Source organism: Parasteatoda tepidariorum, chromosome 5 (assembly GCF_043381705.1).
Source record: "Parasteatoda tepidariorum isolate YZ-2023 chromosome 5, CAS_Ptep_4.0, whole genome shotgun sequence".
Lineage (NCBI taxonomy): Eukaryota > Metazoa > Arthropoda > Arachnida > Araneae > Theridiidae > Parasteatoda > Parasteatoda tepidariorum.
In genome coordinates, this window is record NC_092208.1 from 6,196,051 (window position 1) to 6,220,520 (window position 24,470).

Consider the following 24,470-nt stretch of genomic DNA (forward strand, 5'->3'; position numbering starts at 1 on the left):
TAAAAACATTATACTAGTGTGGCTCTGAAGGTCTTAACCGAAGTAAAACTCATGTTATTAAGTTTCAATGTCCTCTTCAGACACTAGCATCGTCAGTTTTTCAAAAAAAATGAACGTTATCACCAATTAAAAGAACACTTTAAACAATATTCGTTAAGAGCAATCTTATTTTTCCAATGCGTGAAAAGCCATGGCAGCAAAGTCCATATTATTTGGATCACGTTTCATATGGCCTTTACACACTTCAGCAACATCGCGTAGAAAAGAATCTTTATTAGTATTACCATGCTTTACGGGAGCAGTTTTTAAACCATCAAGCTCATAAAGCCGAGACTTCATATTTACGAACGTTACAAAATGGTGCGGCACATCGACATCCATATCTGGAATAGTCGTTTGTCCTTCGTTAGCCCTCTGTTCATGAGCTTCACGCAATTCAGCGCACTGTTCCAACATTTGCGCCTTCTCCAAGAAATTCGATCCTTTGGATTTGGTGATAAATTCTCGCACCATGGATACCTCTTCGAAATTAATTTCTTCCATATTGTTGGCAACAGCGTGAATCAAAGCCACGGTGCCAGCGGCATTCTTAATGGACTGGGCCATGAAGTACAAGTCTGGATCGATTTCCCTCGTTTGCTTGTCAGCTTTTTCTTCCATTTCAACTTGATATTTTTCGTAGTTTTTAGTCAGTGGCTGGAGGAATAAAACCGCTACGGCCGGGGTCGGAATCTCTCGCAGCATGTCGAATTCTAAAGAAGTAATGTCGGCCATTGTCCACCTGCTGCCAACTCCTAGGTGGCGTAAATATCGGTTAAATACATTCACGTTTGATTCCAGAGGTAGCCATACTTTTGTATCGTCAAACAAAGAAATTCTTGATTGTGGTTTTGGAATTGACATCGAGCGCTTTTATTAAACCTGTTAAGAACAAAATATTTAAATCAGAATTTCAAAATTTTTCTATACGACTTTATAAGAACTTGCAATCTTTCTATTTGAGACTATTTAATTTAATAAGCATAAGTAAATAAGTATAAGTAAACAAAAGTAAATTTAAGACCAAAAACTTGCATTCCCTGCTTAATTTTAACTATGCTAACAACTAGTTTTAATGTCATTATGTTTCGATACTCACTTACCTTTCCAACAATGGGATACCTGCAAGTGACGTAGATTGGATATCTCGATCCTGATTGGTTGTTGAAAAGTGGGATTTGTTTACGTTAGCAACTGTTCTTTCCATTCTATTTAGAGTAAACCAAACCCGTCAAGTACCGATTCTCTTAAAGGCCATATCACACTTAAGGAAATTCGTCCAACTCAACCTTCAACTCAACCTCAACTTTCTGTTCAACTACTACCTGAAACAGTTGAACTATGGTTGCCATGCGGTTGAAAAGAGTTGATCATTGATAAACGAGTGATTTCTTTCTTTTTAGGCGATTTAGCGCTTTATACATAGACGGATAAAAATTTTCATCGAAAGACTCAGCGCGTGTGGTAATTAAATTTAATTTAATCGACGGCAATGGATCCTTCCTCAGCAATTTCAAGTTTGATCATTTACAGTTTGGTAAAGAAAAAAAAAAGATAAGAGAAGGACACTTTGGAGTAAAGCATGACGCTTACGAAGACAGAGATTAGGCTGTTAGGAAAATTTATTGAGAGAACTGTTTGTTTTCATTTGTGCAATCTTTGACATAGAAGTTAAAAANTAAAAAAATATTTTCAACTTCCTTCATAATTTATTCAAAACCTGCTTATTAATAATATAAAGAATGCAACTGCATTTGAAAAATTGATCCTTACAGTCTATGTTATTTAAATTTCCATCTAATCTAATTTCATTAAATATTACTTTTTGAAAAAACCCTCTTTAAGTTTTTAATAGTAATACAAAATTACAGATACAAGTTTCTTCAACTTTATAAATATTAAAAACTTAATCATATAAAGCATGCAGATCTATTTGACAAACTTATGCTACACAATAAATTACATAAGATTAAATGTGAATCAATAAGTTTTAATAAAAACATTTTTTTTAATAAAACCCACTTAGCGTCCCAAGTGGGTTTTTTCAAGGTGGGCCCACTTGTCAATAGAAAGTGCAAAGTAATTGGAAAAAAACAAATTTTTATTCCGCGAATACTGACAAATATACAGTTTAAAAATAAAATAATACAAAGAAATTAATTCTGTCAGCATATTGTTTAGGTATGAGTAAGTTTACTTTTTATAACGCAATTTTTTCCTTTGTAAAAAAATATTCAAAATCACTGAATTCAGTGCCAACTCTAGAATAATTGCTGGTATAATCTTATCGGAACTATAGAAAGAGCAAAGTAATTGTAAAAAAAAACAAACTATATTTGAATTCGGCGAATACTAATAAATATACAGTTACGTACGAAAAAGATTAAATGCAATTCATAAAATTTGTTTATCATTCAAAGTAATGACAAAATATAAAACAAAACTACTTTTATGTACTTGCAAAATTTACTTCAGATTGGCAAATTTGGCGTAGAAAATCATACTTTTAATTCACGGTTAAAAACATAACACATTTATAACATAAACTTCTTTAATGGTTAGAAACAGATTTATACTTCTTATAAAATAACTTTAAAATCAATACTCAATTAAAAACTCACCTGAATTAATATATAACAAATTAGATTCGCTGCTTTTTCACATAAACTTTGCCGCCATATTGTTTTGACTTGTGCTATCCCATAATCCCATGCGATTGCTGCTACCTGATTGGTTGAATTGTGAAGTTGAATCAACTTTTTCGAGGAGATCTGAAAGAGTTGAACAATAGTTGATCCAACTCGGATAAGTATAGCACACCTATGTTTTCGGACGAAGTTGGACGAAAAGTTGAAGTTGAGGTTGAGTTGAAGATTGAGTTGGACGAATTTCTTTAAGTGTGATATGGCCTTAAGTAACAGAGCCTGTATTCTTGAACAAAGATTCCTTCACTAAGGTTTCAATTATTTAACTTCATATTTCTAACTTAACACAATGACTGACAGGAAGTCACGTGGAGCATAAACAAACTAATTATGCATCGAAGTTGCCAGGTACACAAAACAAAAATATATTACGGTTTCAATAAAAAACATAAACAAATAATCAATCTAAGTTATCTAAGAGAAAGAATTACATTTCAACTTATTCGAAATGCGATATGCTGCTGTAACTTCACTTTAACTAACATTTTAACTTCTGTGGAGAAGTTTAACTTAACTTCAACACGCCATTTTCTTTACAATTGAACAGCTGTCACTGGCGTCATTAGTCACATGTGTGGGTATATGTGTCATCTTCTTCTTGAAGTGCAAGTACCCAAATTAAGAAAGTTTTTCGGAGTGATGTAAAAAATTGTCAGACGTTATTGGCATCATTGATGCTTAATTAACTGTGGTAATAGGTACTACTGGTGCTGTTGAAACAGATAATGAACACAAGAGGAACCTAATATATTTATATCGGGTCTGTAATTATAGGTATTTATGGTCCCCGAGATGAATAACTACCATTTTGCCTAACATTTTAAATTTTACTTTCCGAGAATCATCAGTGATACATTATGAAAGTCAAGCCTCTCAAAGTTAGGTCATCACCCTTAAGGTCTGGTTTCTTAGGACAAGCGCCTTATCTGGGCGTCAGCGGAAAGTTGACGTAGAGCTGACGACATAAAAATACTTTTTTGTTATCTCAGCGTGAGCAGTCGGTCCTACGCAGACATTATCTCTCATTGCGCATGCGTTAATAACGTAAACAAATATTTATTTTGAATTTGTATTGATTTTGTTATTGTCGACCAGTGTTTTAGAGAACAAATAATGACTTTGTCCAAGAAAAAACACATTATAGCTGAGCTAAATGAAGAGTGCTATGTTTAATGTCAAAATCAAAATCTTGACTGATTTCAATGTGCTGTTGGATGTTGTCCGCCATTGCTTCTGTGGTTAACGTCACGTTGTAATCCAACTGCAGTTGAGTTGGACGGCAATTGTAGTTCAAGCTGAGCGTTCGATGACGTATACTATCAAACTTACAAATAGACCAATCAGAGGTTAGCGCTGATTTCCAGCTGACGGCGTCCTGTCCTAAGAAACCAGGCCTTTAGGTAAAGTACGCCAGTTCTTAAACTTGCACTAGTATCAAGCGCAAATTGAAAAATTCAAAAATGAATCTCGTTACTGTGATTTTATAGGTACTACTTTAAAAAGAAAGTACTTGTTTGGCTATATGAATCTATTATGGAGGATAAAAAGAAATAGTTATTTCTATAAATTATTACGAAAATATTATCCTGGATTTCTTTTGTAATCATCTGTAACCAACGACGAATTCTTAACAGAAATTTCCCCGAGTCTACTATTATGCAAAATTGTACAAAAATACTTTTAGTTTGTCTAAAGTAAGAACTCCCCTAGCCATTCGTCTGGAGCCGTGGCGGTGGCTATGGTAACGAAGTATAACTATTTCAAGTAGGGGTGTGGAGTCACTGTTTAGGACAGATTTTGACTCGGGTCGGTAAGAGGAAGGGAATATTTTTCATCGGTCTAGCCCTAGAGTGAAGAGAAGCTACCCTCCCTGAAATGAGCTATTCTTGTTTCCATAGCAACAGACGGCCTCAGACTTTGTGGCAGGGGGATTTCTTACCGTAGACAAAGTATATAAATACTTACTAACTAATTAATTCTACAAAATACTTACTAAATCGAAAACTTGATGTTATCTTATATGCATTGTTTTACTAAGATATTTTAAAACAAGATAATGTAATTATTCATTAAAATGGCGTATAATAGAAACCAGAAAAAAATCGCCAAATTGTTTTAAGCGGCAGAGATGTTTAATTAATTGTGGTTGATAAATCATCTGAACTGCAAGAAGATTTGCTAAGATAGCACACTATTATATAGCTTATTGATTAGATAGCACATAATATTTTTAAAGTGCAAAGTCACTTGAAATGTTCCATAATGAATAAAATAGAGAATTATCTGTGTTAACTCGTAAATGGTAAGATCCTAGAATAGCCCACCTCTTGGCGACTTTTTGAAATCTCGCCAAATTGGCGAGTTTTGCTGGGATTAGCGTTGCTTCTTGTTTATTAAAAAAATAACAATTTAAATCATTTTCAACCGGCACCGCAGAAAAAATATTAAAAAATGAAATAATAAAGGTAATAAATGAAATAATAACTGAAATAAATGATTTTAACAGCAAGAGATCAGAATCATAAATGGCGAAGAAACAAACCCTTTTATCTCTTTTCCAACGAAATCCAACTTTCGCGTAGACATATAACATATCAAATAACCAATTGGGTATTTTGCACTTCAAGAAGATCTCCATATCCACTCTTGAATCAATTAGAAGGTAGTTTATTTACATTAAAGTAATATTTTAACTGAATTTTAAAATTTTGCTTTGCAATTTCATGTTTTAAAAATAGTCTTTTAAATAAAAATTAATCCAAAAGTTGTAATGCTGAAATCAGCCATATCAAATTAAAAATTGCATCTAACTAGATTCGAAACTTTTGAAGCATTTACGCCAGAAATTTCAAATTTTTCATAGAATGATAAAGGAGAAAAAACATGATGAGCGATAATTCTCTTTATTTACGCTAAATTATTAGATTAATCTACAGTTTAAATTAAAAATAATTACCAGATCGCCTGAAACTTAACAAAATGCAGATGTACTTACGAGAAGAACCGGATAAACGCTTACAAATATGATTTTTGATTATTTATTTGACTTTGTTCCAGCTGTATTGTTTCTGCCCGACTTGAGGCTTATTTTAAATAGGATCTCAGTCAAATAACGTGAATCTCAATGAGACTTTAAAAACCTTAACTTCCGTGAACGTGAACGATAATACCTTCTAGAAGCAATCTTGCTCTCAAGATAATCCATTTTGGGATATTGTTACAGCTTGTCCCGTAATAGTTAAGTTATGGATCTAGTTCAGCAATATAAAAATAGTTGCCAATTTAATATTAGAACAGACCATGGATGAACTAGATTTTATTAATAAATATGAAACATCCTGAAAAACATCCAATCCATTACATAGATTAGAGAGGCTGATTATTATATTAAATTTTAGAAAAGAGTGGTTTTAAATGAAATTGTTTTGTAGATGTTTCCGTATTCTATTTGTATCTGTTGAGCATATTGGCACACTTGAAACTTGCTGAATGTACTTGAATATATACGCAGTGATTTGTTGTGACTCAAGTTAGTGTCATTGTATGAGCTTCAGTTTTAATGAAATTTTTTGTAATAAATTTTGCATTTTTCGAGAGTATTTTGCCAAGAAAAATAAAAATGCCTCAGTTTAAGTGCCTTTATATTTTATATTTATACAAGCCTTCTCGCCGTGAAGAATTACTTGGACTTTAGAACTGAGAAATAACTTAAATATTTTGAAAAGTTATTAAACTTTTTTTTAAATATCGCTAATTTGGTGATATTTTTCAACCTAAATGAAAAATGTGAAGATTTAAGGTAATATTACCACTTGATTTATGCAAATCTTAACAAGGGAACAAACGCCCTCTACGGGAGAGAAATAGAAGTTTAGATTTGGGATGTACAATTAGGTTGATCTAGTTCAAAGGTGGTAGTGTTTCAGCCTATACAGTCTATGCAAAATCTTAATTAAATTAATTAATGCACTATGGTTAAATTAGACAGTGTACATATAAATTCGACGATTGGATAATTTAGGCGATATATTATATAAATATCGAATCTCTATTAAATCAGGTATTATATTAGTATATTATAATAACTAGACCAAATTATTAGACGCGATGTGGTTTTTTAATTATTACATGTCTCGCACGAGTTAATATGCAATACTTTTATATTTAAACATGCAAGTAATGGGTTTCAATTCAGGAGATTTCTTATATACTTCCTATTTGTATTTATTTTTAATGTAATGCATTACAATATTAACCGATTGATATACGAACGTAAACAAGTGCAAACAGGTTTCAGCAACAAAACAATAAAGCTGTATAGTATCACCGGATAATTAAGATTTTACAAATAATCTTTATTAAGTAATTATAGTATTATTAAGTAATTACAGTAATTATATTTATATCCATTCAATAAGGCATAACTTATTTAATGTTTTGCCTACATTAAAATTTTTAACTAAAATGCTAATCAAAAAAAGAAGTTTCAAAATTTAAAAAATACATATATTTTTTCAATAACAATATGTATATTGAATTAATTATGAAAAATATATGCATTTGCGGCGTAACTACCACTACAAATATTAAATACCAATTCACTAGTATATAAGACATGTTAACTTGATTCTATCAGGAGGTACCTTTTGATAGATGAAGGTTGATACTGTCGATAAATAAATCCCCACACATTTATTAAAAAAAAAATCCATTAGTATTAGTACTTTTCAATTCTAAGTGAAATAATCAAAAGAATCATGTTTTTCTGATAACTATTATTATTTTCAATGTATTTAACAGTTCTTTTTAGAAAACCATAGTTTAGCTTATTTTATTCACTTTCGGCATATAACGAAAATCAATTTAGTTGCCACTCCAGTTTTGTGAATTTAATTGTTTGTGATAAACCTAATTTTAAGATTAATATTTATTAAACGATGAAATTATTTACATTTTCATGTTAAATATTTTCAAAATATTGATAAATCTTTCTTTATTTTAAACTTTATTTACAGCTGCTAATGAATTTTATTTATAAAATCGAGGTTCCGCCAAAAATAAGCTCGATCATTAGTTCTATCGTAAAAATAAAAAAAAATCGGGAGGCACTGATATTAACAAATAAATGTGCAAGTTCAAATGCGCACAAATAACCGCTCTTAACATCGGTTAATTTTCAAAAAATCGGTCATAAAAGTGCCTTTTTTTTACATTTAGTTTAAAATAAACTGACATCTAGTTTAAAATAAGCTAACTATCTACAATTACCTTAAACATATCCTGGTACTGTCATCTGGTGTGTAAAATAAGAAATAAAATTAGTTTTATTCTTATTGGATCGTTACTACTGTACACTTTAGCCCGGAAATGTCACGGGAGCGAGAAATAGAGGGCGAAACCTCACCCCGTCATTTTTATCAGAGCGAGAAGGAAGGGGTGACATACGTAGTTCCACATTATAATTTGCTATACCTTACCCCCCCCTAAGAAGTTTCTATGCAGTTAATTAACATTCCATACATTTTACTGATTTAATTGAAGTGATTATAATAGTTAATAATAGTGACTTTCAAAATGTAAAGAAAAGTTCTATTTTTGTCGAGATTGTAACCAAAATCAAATTTGGTTCGTATTTATTTCGGTGGTCGTAAAAAAACCAATGACTACTGTACCTATAATTTAAAAAGTCAGAAAAACAGCTCCATCAGAAAACAGAAACCATAAAAATTTAAAGATATGTGTGTTTGCAGGACAGCACTTCATCAGGGGACGCACTGTCTGCCAACACACAGGAGCCTTTCTGTTGTCAGTGGTGAAACTAAAAACTGACAGTGCCCCGAAGCCCCATAATGGAAAGTGAAATAAGAAAAAAACAATAAGAAAAATAGAAATGTAAATGCAAAGATAAATAAATGACAAACAATCACAAAGTAAGTCTTAATAATGACGAAAAAGTAAAAAAAAAAATAAGACATAAGAAACGCCCACAAGTAAGAAAAATAAATAAAGTTACAGTTAGAATAGCCACATCAAAATAACATATAAATTGCTTTTTCTTATTTGACTTTCCATTATGAGGCCTCGGGGCACTGTCAGTTTTTATTTTCACCACTGACAACAGAACAGCTCATGTGTGTTGGCAGGCAGTGTGTCCCCTGATGAAGTGCTGTTCTGCAATCACACATATCTTTAAATTTTTATGGTTTTTGTTTTCTGATGGAGTTGTTTTTCTGACTTTTTAAATTAAATTAAAACAAATTTGGATTTTGCTGCTTTAAGCGCTTTTTTATTTTGATTTATTGATTTAAATGCTACTTACTTACTTTGTCTTTTTCTGAATTTGTAAATTACCTTCATTCTTTGATTACTGTACCTATATTAGATAGCTATTACACACTACCACTGCTACCTATTTCTATAATGGGACACCTGCAAGTGACGTAGTGTGAGTGTCTCGATCCTGATTGGTTGTCGAAACGTGGCACTTGTTTACGTTAGCAACTGCTCTTTCCATGCTATTTCGAGTAAGCCAAGCTCGTCAAGCACCAATTATCTTGATGATACATTCTATAAATGATACATTCTATATTCTTACACAAAGGTTCCAATTCTTTTATTATCTATGCCGTACTTAACAAAAAGTCAGGCATGAAACCATGTAGAACAACAACAAACTTACTATGCATCGAAGTTGCCAGGTACACAAAACAATAATTATGATAACAAAACAATAATAACAATAACACGATCTATGATACATCACCGTATTTAATTAACTTCACGTTAATTAACGTTCTAACTTCTGTGGGGAAACTTTAGCTCAACTTTAACTCTCCATTTTGCTTATAAACCATCAGCTGCCGCTAACGTCATAGTCACATGTGTGGGTATCTGTGTTCTTTTTCTTCTTGAAGTGCAAGTACCCAATTAATTATGCATCACTGGCATCAATAACAATTTGGCGATTTTTTTAAGTCCTCCGAAAGGAATAAGTACCTCAAGTATTCAAGAAATGGTCTGAAAATCGCTATCGTTATGCCATGAACACAAAATTACTACTTGAATTTTTTTTCAAAAATTATTTAAGCTGAATTACTTTATGAAGCTTCAGGAATATATTTTCTTAATAAATCCCAAGATGCTCTAATATTATGTTGTGCAAAAGTTTTGCTGCCTGTTAATTTTCATAACTTTTAAAAAAAAAAATTCGAATAGTGTGTATTAAATAGCTTCTTATTTTTTCTCTCTCTTTTTAGCGGGGAAACGAATCATGCATTGTGAAAACATCGATTACTTTCCGAAGGAGGAGTATAGTCCAGATCCTAATGATTCAACTATGGCAATACCATGTATGTATGCTTTTAACTACTGGATTAAAAGGAAGGGAAAAATAACGTTAGCAGTAGTTAATTTTGAATTCTGTTGTTGTTTTGTTATATGCACTAAATATGTTTGTTGTTGTTGTTTCTAATAACACTTGGACAAGCCAAGCTCAACAAAGGAAGCACCTTTCGTGCGACAAAAAAAGCACCTATAGGGTGAAAGTGCTACTTAGCTCAGAGCCCTCGGATAGACGGCACCGCCGTCCAATCGTGAGACCACCTCCACAATTTAGATATATTTCTGAAGGAAAAGAAATTTTTTCCAGATCTCTGTACCCATGGCAACCGACCTCAGGCCTTTTGTTTTTATAGCCGTCATCGAATAGCCGACCCAATTTATGGGTTTACGACTGCTAATGTTCAACTCAATAGCCTTGTTATTTTGAACCCAATCCAGAAGACTAGAGAACTCCTGGATCCAGTATTGGGAAATATTTGCCTTCGTGGAGGAATTTTTGATGGAACTAAGTCGCATTTGCGTTACATGAAGAGGAAGACCCCAAGAACCTCCTACGGTTAGCCTGACGGCAATGGGACTCTAACCCATGATCTGTCTACCACGGAGGATATCTCACGTCAGCACTGTGGTCGGTGCAAGCCGGATGCGGATTCGCTTCGACCAGCCATCGCTGGAATTTGAACCCGTTTTACTTTATTGAAAGGCGTAAGCTCTATCACCTGAGCCAACGCTGCTCCAACCACACAGGCTTGGCGAGTTCGACGATCGAATCGATGCTCTAATCATCCGATAAGTCCGATGCTCTAATCACTAGGCTACCCAGTCCCCCACTAAATATTCACAGTATACTTTTCTATTTAAATAACAGTATAATAACTTTTTCTTTGAATTTTAGGAGATCAAATTATCTTAAACAATACATTTATGTGATAAACTGTCGGCGTTGCGTACATAAGATGATTGGGACAATCCTGCACTACTGGACATTAAAATTGCTACACCAGGGCGATATCATTACGTGGTGTAATGTACAAGCGATTTGATTTCCAGCATGTTAATAAACATTGGCGACACCTATAATACAAAAGCAGTGATTCAACAGAAATTTTCCTAATACTCATTTTGCATTTATAGATTAATTTCCGGTTTAAAAAACTCGTTTAAGTAAAAGAAGCACCGATCAGAACGTGTTTGACTTTGACTGCGGAGATTATTGCCAATCGGGGTTGCTGTTTCGAAGTAGTGTAGTTTTGCTATTTGTATTAAGTGCGGCCACAGAATATAGAGTCGATGTGTTCAGCACTGTCATACGGAACGTTTTGCTTTGTTTCAACTCCAATGGAATGCCAGCAAGCAGCGTTGTGTAGATATCTCGATCCTGATTGGTTGTTGACACGTTGCATTTATTTAAGTTAGCAACAGTTCTTTCCATTCTATTTCGAGTAAGCCAAGTGCGCCAAGTATCAATTCTCTTAAAAGATACATTCCATTTTCTTACACAGAGATTTTTATCACAAAGATTTCAATTCTTTCACAATGGATTTCTTACTTAATGCAAAGACAGGAATTAGAACATGAACCAATTATGCTTCGAAGCTGCCAGGTACGGAAAACAAAAACATACTGCTGTTACAATAAAATTCATCAACAAATAAGAAATCGAAGTTCAGTGAAAGTCATAGAGAAGGAATTATACTTCAATAAATTCGGTGTGTGATACGGCACTGTATATAATTAACTTCACATAATTAACATTCTAACTTATGTGGAGAAATTAACACGCCAACCTTGAAAATAACGCATTAAGAACCTTGAGAATGGAAATGCCGATCATTTCTTGTTTGCTTTCCTAGCGTTTTAATCCCTATCCGTTACAATTTAAGCACGCTTAGTTTTGTAATTATTACTAAATGTGTGGTAATGTGTCTTAGTGGTGCCATCTGTTGGATAAATAACTAATTAAAGTCAAATTAAATGGAACTAATTTCTTTTTCCTTTTTTTTTTCTTCTCAAGAAATTGAACGAAATCAGCTTTGAAAATAAACAAATTATGCAAATTATTACTTTCCCGTTTTAATGTATTTTTACAGTGTTAAATTGTTGGCACTGCGGAAGACCCAGAACTAATTTTGAAAACCAGAATTTTCTGTAATTGTTGCCATTCGAACAGAAAAATTTACAAAAGGCATGGTTTAAATACAGTTAATTTTGGTTTTATTATCCAAATTTTTTATTTTCTCTTCAGAAATGCTATGACCAAATTTTTTTTTTATTTTAAGAATTTTTTCTCCGTGTAGATACTATTTTAAAAGCATTTTCTTCTCAATTTTAATTGGCTCACTTAACTTGACAAAAGTACGAAATTGGCGCTTTAGCCGAAAAGAAACATTTCTTGATGTTTTGATAGAAAAGTTTGGTAACAGTTTATGTTAATTTTTTTGCCTTACAATTATGCCTTACAGTTTTCATCGGATAAACGAATTTTATAATTGCGTGCAAAAAATTCTTTATTTCGCTTAAAAAGTTCTCAAGCTAAGCAAAATACTCAAAAAGTAACAAGTCGATCACATATCTGACCAAAATATTGGGACACCTCATTAAAAGATTGTAGCTACCTTTATATTTCAGGGTCCAGAATCCGAATCAGTAATCAGAATCCGAATCAGAATCCGAACCAGAATCCGAGTAATTAATTAGTGCAGACGATATTTTAATATCGTTTGCACTGATTAATTAGCATGTTCAGGGTGAAGCCTTAGCATATTCAAGGTGAAACCTTTAAGATTGAGTTCTAGTACGCGCTAATTTCAGCATTAAATCACAAGTTCTGCACAGTTTTCGCTTCTTTGTTTTGCGTACCTTTACACCCTCTTTTATGATGGTCACACATAGGGGGTAGAGCATTCGCCTTCCAATGAGGTGAACCAGGTTCGAATCCCACCGATGGCTGGTCGATACGAATCCGCATCCGGCTTGCACCGACCACACTGCTGATACGAAATCCTCAGTGGTAGACGGATCATGGGAGTCCCTTTGCCGTCAGGCTAACCGTGGGAGGTTCTCGTGGTCTTCCTCTCCATGTGACGCAAATGCGGGTTAGCTCCCTCAAAAAAGTCCACCACGAAGGCAAAATTTCTCCAAATACTTGATCCAGGAGTTCCCTCGTTTTCTGGATTGGGTTAAAAATTACAAGGATACGAAGGTGAACATTAGTAGTCGTAAACCCAAATATTGGGTCGGCTGTTCAACGATGGTTATGAAATATCTGACTACTGTCACAAAGGTCCCGGGTTCAAACCCAGCTGGCGAATAAGGATCTTTCACGCTTCCTCTATATTATTGACCGCGAATATAGAGCACACCACTTTCTCATTTCTCGACAGATGGCAGCACTACGCTATTTCGCTTTGATTCGCCAGACAATGAATTATCTGAGTCTCGAACTACGTCAAGGTCTGAAGTGAAGATAACTTTTACAATAATAACGTCATATTACAGTCCAGTGGCCATATATCTAAGCGAAAACATTTACCGTCAGACTTTGATTTTTACGGTCACGATAGTTTCACGAACATAAAGTACAGTCCCTGGCCAAATTATTAGACGCATTGTAAGATTTTATGGAAAATCTTAATTATCAGGTGATGCTCTACAGCTTTATTATTTTTACGCGACTGAAACCGGTTTGCACTTGTTTATGTTCGTGTATCAATTGATTAACATTGTCATGCAATACGTTAAAAATAAATACAAGTAGGAGGTATGTAAAAAATCTCCTGAATAAAAACCCATTACATGTATGTTTAAATATATAAGTATTGCATATAAACTTGTGCAAAACATGCAATTATTAAAGCGCTACAGTGCATCTAATAATTTGGTCTAATTATTATAGTATAGGGGAGAGTGGGGTCAATTGTAACATTTTTTACTTAACTATTTTCAATTTAAAAAAAAATCCAATATCTTATTAGTATTATTTGACAGACGAGTAAAGTAGACTATCCTCTACTAGAAAAAAAATAAATACCTTATTTTAAATGTTATTATATTAGTTATTAACAATTTTTGACAGTCGTGCACTTGTTACAATTGTCCCCACTTACGGGGTCAATTGTAACAGTTCATAAATTCAACTAAAACATAGTTAATTATACATATTATCATAGTTGTGATATATTTTTTTATTGATCAAAATAGTAGTGATATTTTAGGAGTAAAAATAATAATGAGCAGAGACCTAAAGGGTTAAACTTTTAACTTTAAGGGGTTAAAAATTTTAATTTATGCTGTGAAAGGTGACAAATAAAATAATGCACATGCAACATAATATAAATGATATAGGAAACTATTGGTGGTTCTTAAAGAGTTAAGTAATGGTTTGTAAACATAAGATTATTTATTTTCAGCTGTTACAATCGTCCCTTTACTTATTGTTACAATTGTCCCCAAGACGCCATTTCAGCTTCATTTGTTAAAAACAATGCTAGTTAATTAGCAAAACTAATTTTTTTTTTATTGAAATGTTAATTAAAGTGTCCACTTACATATTCGGTTACTAATTTTTATTTGTTTAAACAAAATTACTTTGTTACAATATAATATTCTAATACCAAAAAAAGTACTTGCGTGGCGTGAAAATATCTTTTGTGATGTAACTCTTTCAAAAGTACATAAAAATGGTTGCCAGCAGGGGTGTACATGTAGATTTATTAAATACACCTTGTGCGCCACCTAGGAACCAAATCTAGAACCCGACACTCGAAATTTTTGCTCTGTTACAATCGTACCCTGTTACAATTGACCCCACTCTCCCCTACTAATATAATACCTGATATAATAAATATTCTATATTTATATAATATATCGTCTAATTTGTCCAATTGTCGAATTTATATTATATATCGTCTCATTTCACCAATTGATACACGAACGGAAACAAGTACAAACCTGTTTCAGTCTTGTAAAAACAATAAAGCTGTATAGTATCACCTGATAATTAAGATTTTACATAGAATCTTAGAGTACGTCTAATAATTGGATTTAATAAGAATTAATTTAAATGGCTCTATTTTGCATCATATTAAGAATTCGCCATATTTGCCGGAAATTATCGTTCATGGAACAGCGAAGACAATGTTAGAATATGTTAGAATGAATCAGAATATGTTAGAACAAAAAAACCCATTCTTTAGAAGACATGTTTAATTGCTTCTTACTATGAAAAACAGCAAAGAAATAAACCAAATAAACTCATTTCACTATTAAACTACATATATGTACGCAAAAACCCAATTAATAAATCAAACGTTAAATTTTTTTTCTGCACTTTACAATGAAATCACAAGTAATAAAACAAATCTTATAAAGTCATTGCTTTTGAAATTTGCAATTAAGAAACCTGAAATTAAATATTAATAAAGCAATGCTGAGATGATATAAATTTAATTAATTTTCCTTACCCTTATAATTCATGTTAATTATGTTTAATAAATGACAGTTACGGCGCATAATTTTAATATCAATCCATTATTAAAATATCTTATTCCTTTCGTCGCTGAAAAAAAAGCGTTTCACGTTTTATTCGTCCAAAATTTTAATATTTTTTCTTTTATCATTGAAATGCAATTTTTATTTTATTAACACATCAATTATGATATTCTTTAACTGCAAAAATTCTTTTACAACCGCCATAAAATATAATGAAAATAAAATTATTATTATTCTTAGGAAATGTTTTTCGGAAAAATCAGCTCGATCGAAAATAATTCATGATGTAGAATCTTCTAATAAAAATAAATTAATAATTTCAGTATTATGTTTCCATTTTTTGGAATTTGAAAGTTATGAATATCAAAATAAGCGTTTCTAATTTTCATGGTTTTATGAATTTTTTAATGTATTTGAAAAAAAAGAATGATTGATTCAAATTTTTAATCGTATTATTATCGAAAATAACTTTTTTTATAAAGATTCAGTGCAGTAAAAATAATTCGCTGAAGAGAAAGATAATTTGCAGTTTTTAAGAATAAATGCAAATCTATTTTTTGTCTTAATAAAATGTTATTAACGTTTAGAATTATCTCAATTTAGCGATGGAAAAATAAAGGTTTTTTTTTCTTTCTTGGGGCAATATTTATCTTTAAAATTACTATTTGAAAGATGAATTTAAAGTAGATTTTAAAAAAAAAAATAAACGTATATTTTAGAACGATAACCAAAGTGTTTATTTTAAACTTAATTGCTGATAAATTTCTCCTAATTATTGATGTAAGAATTTACTCAATTTGTGAAATTATTATTAAGTAATGAAATGACTACCATCAAATATTATATAGTTATCAAATATTATATAATTACGTAATATATTTATTATATATATATTGCATAATTTATTGATTTGGTTATATGACATTCAATATTGTCAATTATTATTTTAAAAAATTAATTTCGTGAAAATTTTTTCTTTACAATTCATTAGGAATTCCTTTAATGTAGTTTAATCGTACGCTGTTTAGGTGTTTTAGATTTTTATTTACTATCTTCTTAAAAATATAAATTACTTTATTAAAGGCTAAAACGCTTAACCCATTTTAGTCGTGAAAGCCATGAGAGAATTTCATTTTCTTTAAAACTTTTAACACACTTAGAGTCGGTTATTTGTATATTTAATGTTCTAAAATGAGTGAAAATTCTTAAGTAAAAGTTTTAAGTAAATGCCGTAAAAAAACAAAAAAAGAAATAGCAATATTAAAAAAAAAATTTTTTTTTCTATAACAATATGTTGAACAAATTATTAGAAATGTAAGCATTTATAAAGAATTTCATTAGTATTTCTCATATGGCTTTTCAGGTTAAAATAAACTAACCAAAAGAATAATAAAGAATGATATGCAGGGCTGATTGTGCTCCGGAAAAAATCCGGATTTTTCGCTAACTGTGATCCGGAAGTTTCCGGAGATCGAAGGTTCTGACATTTCAAAAAATCATTGATCACAAAAATTTCCGAAAATCAAATTTTCAAAGGTGGAACTTAAAAAAACAGTTTATTTTATTTGTTTGTAAGAAAGAGCCAAATACTTTATAAGCTTATATTCAAGAATAATATTCATTTTTTATCAATAAATAGTTATTATAATCATAAACTCAAGAAAGAAAGACATATTTATAAATTTCAATTACTTCTCTAGGTCATTCATAGGTATGTGCAAAATGTTAAATATATTTTAAGTAAACTAAGAAACGTTGAAAAAAAGGAAAAAACCTTGTTTAAATTTTTTTCTAATTATTCGATTTAAACTTTTTTTTTTCACTCAAGAAATTTTCCGGTATTTTGACTTGGGTTCACAATCACCACTGGAGATGTCTGTAAGTGACGTAGTGTGTTTATCTCGATCCTGATTGGTCGTCGAAACGAGGCATTTGTTTACGTAAGCCAAGTCTAGTATCAATTTTCTTAAGTGACACGTTCTATATTCCCACACAAAGATTCTTTCACTATACATTTCTTTCGTAACACAAAGACAGGCATGAAGCCACGTAGAACATAAACAAACTAATTATGCATCGAAGTTGCCAGGTACACAAAGCAAAAATCTGTCACAGTTATAATAAAATACATAAACAAACAATAAACCTAAGTTAAGTAAAAGATGTAGACGAAAAAGAATTATATTTCAACAAATTCGATGTGCGATATGGTACTGTATTTAATTAACTTAACGTTAATTAACATTCTAACTTATGTAGAGAAACTTAAGCTCAACTTTAACACACAATTTTGCTTATAATCTATCAGCTAGAGCTGACTTCATAAGTCAGATGTATGGGCTTCTGTGATCTTCTTCTTCTTGAAATGCAAGTATCCAACTATGTTTTTTAGATAACAATTATTGTTTTCAACGTTAATAACAGTTTTTTTAAACCATAGTTTAGCTTGCCTTATTCACTTTCAGCATACAACAAAAAGCATTTTTATATGCCACTCTAGACCTGTGAATTTGACTATCTGACATAAATCAAATTTTGGGGCTGATACAGATAAAAGGAGGAAAATATTTCCTATTATTTTTTTTTTCAATCAAATATTTTCAAAATAATGACACGTCTTCTTTTAGTGGCACATTGTGGGCCCCCTAATTGGCCTGAAATAATTTTCTTTGGTGTAATATGTAATATAATACCTGGTCGAGTGTGAATATTATTTGTTAATATTAAGGGAAGATATAGAACCACGTATGAATGTAGTATATTAAGCAAGAATTTCTTCATTTTAACGCCACTTAAAACACTATTATTAGTTTATCGACACCTTGCTAATGAATATTATTCATGAAGTCTGAGCTCTGCCAAGAAAAAGGTAGATCATTTAGGGTTTAACAAGCAGGAAAAAAATCAGGAATTGCTGATATAAACCATCAATTTAAAAAACGGGAGGAAAATTCATTGTTTGAATTTAACGTTTGTGCAAAACTCTAAATAATGTTTTTTTCCTCAAATCGAATCGTTTTTTGTTGTTCTTTTGTTGAATTTTTTTTTGTTCGATCTGTTGAAAAACATTGTAAAAAATTGTGACATTTCTTGATAATGAATAAACTCGTTTTCTAAACAGAAAGCAGCAAAACCAAACACATTTATATTCCGTTTTGTGTTTATTGATTTATCATATATATCATTTTTATGCGTTATCAGGAGGTGTAAGACTCATTTTTGAGTTCATCTCTTGAAGCTATTCCCTGATTCTTCTTTTAGAGACAGAATATTCTTTTCGTTTATGGTAGGAATATTCTTTGGTTATTTGTCCATACGTTCGTGCTTTCATGCTCCTAGATGGTGAAGTCAATTGCTTTCATACATTTTTTTTACTATTTTGCGTTTTTCTAATTTTTATGTAATGACGTGAACTAACGCGTTTTCTTGTTTGTTTGCCAGATGCTGTGAAACGCGCTTCAGTATTCATCTTCTCGAGCTGCCTCACCCTTCTTTTTGGGTACTTTTTGTGTGTTCTGGGTACTCTCTGCCGCAGAAGACCAGTCATCTCATTTGCTTCAGGGGTTGCCTTCATTCTCTCAGGTAAAATTTTTCATGATTTCATAACACATAACATGTCATCTCATAACACATAACATGTCACATATAGCATGTCCCACATAACATGTCATCTCATTTACTTCAGAGGTCGCCTTCATTCTCTCAGGTAAAATTTTCCATTAATTCATAGCGCATAACATGTCATCTCATAACACATAACGTGTCACACATAGCATGTCCCACATAACATGTCATCTCATTTGCTTCAGGGGTCACCTTCATTCTCTCAGGTAAAATTTTTCATGATTTCATAACGCATAACATGTCACCTCATAACACATAACATGTCACATATATCATGTCCCACATAACATGTCATCTCATTTGCTTCAGGGATCGCATTCTCTCAGGTAAAATTTTCCATTAATTCATAGCGCATAACATGTCACCTCATAACACATAACATGTCACATATATCATGTCCCACATAACATGTCATCTCATTTGCTTCAGGAGTCACCTTCATTCTCTCAGGTAAAATTTTCCATTAATTCATAGCGCATAACATGTCATCTCATAACACATAACATGTCACACATAGCATGTCCCACATAACATGTCATCTCATTTGCTTCAGGGATCGCATTCATTCTCTCAGGTAAAGTTTTCCATGATTTCGTAACACTTTTTTTTATTGCAATGGACCCTAAATATGTAGCCTAAGTTCGATTTTTCAAAACAACAGACCTTAAACCTTTTGTCACCACTGGGATATGTACTTCCCGTGAATTGCCTCGCGTCACTTTAACAACGCCGAGATCCACGTGTTGCATTGAAAAAAGCGCAGTTGGACATATTTGTTCTATACATAGATTAATTATATAAGTAGGCTGCTTTCGCAATGGTAAAATGGTATTCACTTTTAAACCAACACCTGTTTGCATAATCCCCTCATCACGTGACGGAGAAGGAGGAACGGTAAGTAGTGTTGGCCACTTATTCCTATATTTGGAGATAATAGTAGGTAGAAAAAGATGATTTATTGATGTCATAAAATGCTTTTTGAAATGATTTCGCATTTTTCTGGTAGCGGCGAAATCTAACGCAAACGTTAACTAGCCTTGATGCAAAAATTAAATTTTTAAAAATATTAAAAATTGGAATAAATATTAAATATAAATTAAATCAATTTTTTAAGTAGTCATTTTTTTGTAATCATTTTTGCGTAATCATTTTTTATGTAATCATTCTTTAAGTAATCATTTTTAAATTAATCATTCTTAATTAAAAGAAATTTCTTGGTAATCAGTTTTTATAAATAATCATTTTTTAATTAAAAATTTTTTCTTGGTAATCATTTTTTCTGAGTAGTCATTTTGTAATAATTTTTTCTAAGCAATCATATGTGCTTAAATTTTATACTTTTAGTTACAAATATATGATGTAATACCCTTTTATTACATGACAGACATCTAATATGTAATAAAGTTTGTTCCACGCAATTCAGTTCCCCATTGCCAGTGCAGCATAAAGTCGGCCATGCAGTGTTTTTGGCATTAGTCACTCATTAACTGAGTGATGGACATGTCGATGGCAAATGATTTACTCTTAATAGTATGGCCGCCGAGATCTCCCGATTTTAGACTCTGGCTGCGAAAATATTTACAAGTATTTCTAAAAACTTCAATTACTCGTTATATGTATGCCGTGTTGCATATATGCCACAACTGAATTGAACAGTGCCTTAATTTGTCTCACCAAATATTTTTCATTACATAATCTTTGAATTGATATTTAAGTAAAAATTAAAAGTATTTATAAAATTTACATTATCTCATTATATTTGTACGGGTCAGTCGTGTATATGTCAGTTTTATTACAACTGAACTAAATTAACTGAATGTCTCTGTCCATTAACTCATTATATTTGAACATGTCAGTTATATTACAACTGAACGAAATTAACTGAATGTCTCTGTCCATTTACTTTTACACGTCAGTTACATTACAACTGAACTAAATGAACTGAATGTCTCTGTCCATTAACTCATTATATTTGAACATGTCAGTTACATTACAACTGAACTAAATTAACTGAATGTCTCTGTTTTAATTTATTCTACGGAGCATTTCTTCAATATATATTAGTTCAATTGAACTCTAACTAAAAATTCAAAAATATTTAAAAAAATATCTTTGAAAATTCCAACAACTCATTATATATGTATGCCTTGTATATGCCAGTTACATTAGAACCATTAGAAAGTTAACTTAACCCTGAATACTACTATGCAATTCAAAACATCAAAAGGTTAAATAAAAAAAATAAAAAACTTCAAGTTTTATTTCTTTTGAGCCACGACGTTAACATATTTTAAGACAAAAGTTTGGATGAAAAGAATAAAAAAAAACCCACAAAGAATGAGTGATCTTAAGGCAAGAACCAAATGCCTTTTAAAATAGTGTTCTTTAGTGCCTAGAGGCAATAAAGAACGTATCTCATCCATTATGTATCAGTTTGCTGTAGGTAATATATCATGAAATAATCATAGAAATGCTACGTGAAGTTATTACTCATGCTGAATGTATAGGTGAGTGCAAGATTTGCTCGTTTCTTGATAACTTTTGTATATTTTATTTCAAAAACACATCTATGCTGTTGTTACAAATCATCCTAAAATGTTAAATCTGCATCTGAAGCGTTTCAAATACACTGTTGGAAATTTCTCGGAATAAATGTCTAAGTAACAATCTATTTAATTGTTATTTTACCATAATTAAACAAAGCAGTCAAATAACCGTAAATAAGAGGCTAATGAAACTATTAACAACTAGAAAAATCGTGTATTAACTATTTTTTTTAACCTTAAGCGGTTAAATAATTACTGCACCAACTAAGCCCACCTAATGAAGCAACTGCGTACATATTATAGCCGAGAGAGCTAATCTGTCAATCTCACGACCGACGGAACGGGGGTTCGAATCTCAGTGTTGACGCCTCCATTCCCTTTAACACACACGAGTGTTCGTCCTGCACTCTCCAATCCCCATTATCTAACGGGTAGCCTAACTCCTATGTCCAGTTAAAAAATTTTTGTACAGTTTTGAAACCATGTTAGCTGTAAATGGTTAAAAAACCGCATGTACTCATGCTTTTATAACCATACTAGTTATAAACGGTTTCGAAACCTTAAAGGTGAAAAATAGTCTTTACCGTTAACTTAACGGTTAATGGGATGGACAGACTGTTGCCGGTTATTTTACCATAATTTTAGAATGAAAATTCTAACAGTGTAGTACAACATTAAGAACTTATTTTATACGGTTAATCGGATGCCTGTTATTTTACTAGAATGAAATTTCTCACAGTGTAGTACAATATTAAGAACTTATTTTCTACGGTTAATCGGATGCCTGTTATTTTACTAGAATGAAATTTCTCACAGTGTAGTCCTTTTTAAGAACTTATTTTCTACGGTTAATCGGATGCCTGTTATTTTACTATAATTTTAGAATGAAAATTCTAACAGTGTAGTACAATATTAAGAACTTATTTTCTACGGTTAATCGGATGACCGTTATTTTACTATAATTTTCGAATGAAAATTCTAACAGTGTAGTACAATGTTAAGAACTTATTTTCTACGGTTAATCGGATGCCTGTTATTTTACTAGAATGAAATTTCTCACAGTGTAGTACAATATTAAGAACTTATTTTCTACGGTTAATCGGATGACTGTTATTTTACTATAATTTTAGAATGAAAATTCTAACAGTGTAGTGCAATATTAAGAACTTATTTTCTACGGTTAATCGGATGCCTGTTATTTTACTATAATTTTAGAATGAAAATTCTAACAGTGTAGTACAATATTAAGAACTTATTTTCTTCTATTTCCATAGGACTACTCATTCTCACAGGTATGGTGATATACATTTCAACCTTCAAGTCTGAAGTTGGAAACAAGTTGCGACCCAAGTCGTCCTTCCAGGGTCCCATGTTCCGATACCACTACGGTTACAGTTTCATCTTAGCTGTGTGTGGACTCATGATGTGCGAGTTAGCGGGAACATTCACCGTCTTTCTCTTCATCAAGTGGCACAAAGTGGACATGCTCAAAAAGCAACGGCACCACCACCACCACTTGCGCCACCACTCACTGCCGCACCACCAACACCACAAATACTCGGACCTAGACGACCACCTGCCCTGTAGGAGGCACCGTGGTCGGAGGTGTTCTAAAACATCGGACACAAATCCTACAGACAGAGGTGGAGGTGGAAGGAGGCAGTCTCACCCTATCCCTTTATCTGAATCCATGAGGGACTTAGCCTTCTACAACTTCCCTCCTGTGTCCAGGGACACTACCTGCAACACGGTGTCCACTTCGGCGGACATCAACAGAGAGTATTCTTCGAGGGAGTTTTCCTTTGAGATTCTCAGGCGGACAACCCCTGTTTGAGGATGGGCCTTTTTTAAAATTTAAGAAAGGATTATATATATATACTCTTAGATAACAAAAAAATGAACAAATTTTATTAGTGGATTATTTCCTAAGAAACTTCGACCTCCTGATGAAAGGAATCCACTTTGTTAAAACAAAACGACATTTTTTATACCTCGTTAACTAATTATAGATAGTTAATAAATCGCAATGGTATAGGTGAAAAAAGAGTTCTGAGAGCTGCCCAGGTACGCGAATATTTAATTATTTTTTTATTTATTTATTTGGTTCTTCGTAACTAACGCTCTTAATTTATCTTTTTTAAAATGCGTGTCGAAAATAATGATATTGCAAATTACTAATTAAGAGAATTTATTTATCTTTTAAAGTACTAATTTTATTAAATTCTGTTCTTTTTAAATAGTTGGGTGAATACTGTGTATGATTTATTAAATTTGAATTCTGAATTAAAAGATTTACATTCGTAATTTCATTATCTTAAATTTATATTTAGGAGCATCAAAACTACATGTTAATAAATTGAATGCATTGATTTTGAAACATCATTATCTATATTACTTAATATTATATAATATTGTATAATATTTTTCTAATAATATTAATTATAAAGTAATATACTTGCCTATAATTACTCCTTTATTAATTTTTAATATAATATTTTAAAATACTTCTAATTATTTAAAAAAAAGGAGCTTACAACGCTTTTCCAAGCGATAATTATAAGCATGTGTCATGAAATAAGTTTATTTTTACATTTTAAAATACATTAACGTTCGTCTATAAAAAGTATATAAATGCAATTTTTTTAACCGCGACATTTTTAAATGTTAAGTATAACATTCAATATCCTTTAAGAAAACATATAATTTATCTCTTAAATTATATACA

General features: G+C 31.7%; 2 protein-coding genes across 2 annotated transcripts in view; one reads left to right on the top strand and one right to left on the bottom strand.

Annotated features, from left to right (window-relative positions):
• The window catches only part of LOC107440785 (stargazin-like protein), a 124,484-nt gene extending 100,404 nt beyond the window's left edge, over nt 1-24,080 (top strand). The window contains exons 2-4 of the mRNA XM_071180948.1: nt 10,001-10,093; nt 19,017-19,157; nt 23,020-24,080. Coding sequence (XP_071037049.1) covers nt 10,001-10,093; nt 19,017-19,157; nt 23,020-23,579 — 794 coding nt within the window. The 3' untranslated portion in view covers nt 23,580-24,080. The remainder of the gene's footprint in view (nt 1-10,000; nt 10,094-19,016; nt 19,158-23,019) is intronic.
• LOC107440864 (ubiquitin carboxyl-terminal hydrolase isozyme L3-like) lies at nt 97-5,776 on the bottom strand. The gene is made up of 2 exons (XM_016054038.3): nt 5,701-5,776; nt 97-921 (listed from the first exon to the last, which is right to left on the bottom strand). Exon 2 carries the CDS (start codon nt 901-903, stop codon nt 166-168), a length of 738 nt encoding a protein of 245 aa, XP_015909524.1. The 5' UTR covers nt 904-921; nt 5,701-5,776; the 3' UTR covers nt 97-165.
• Nucleotides 24,081-24,470: the final 390 nt, after the last annotated feature.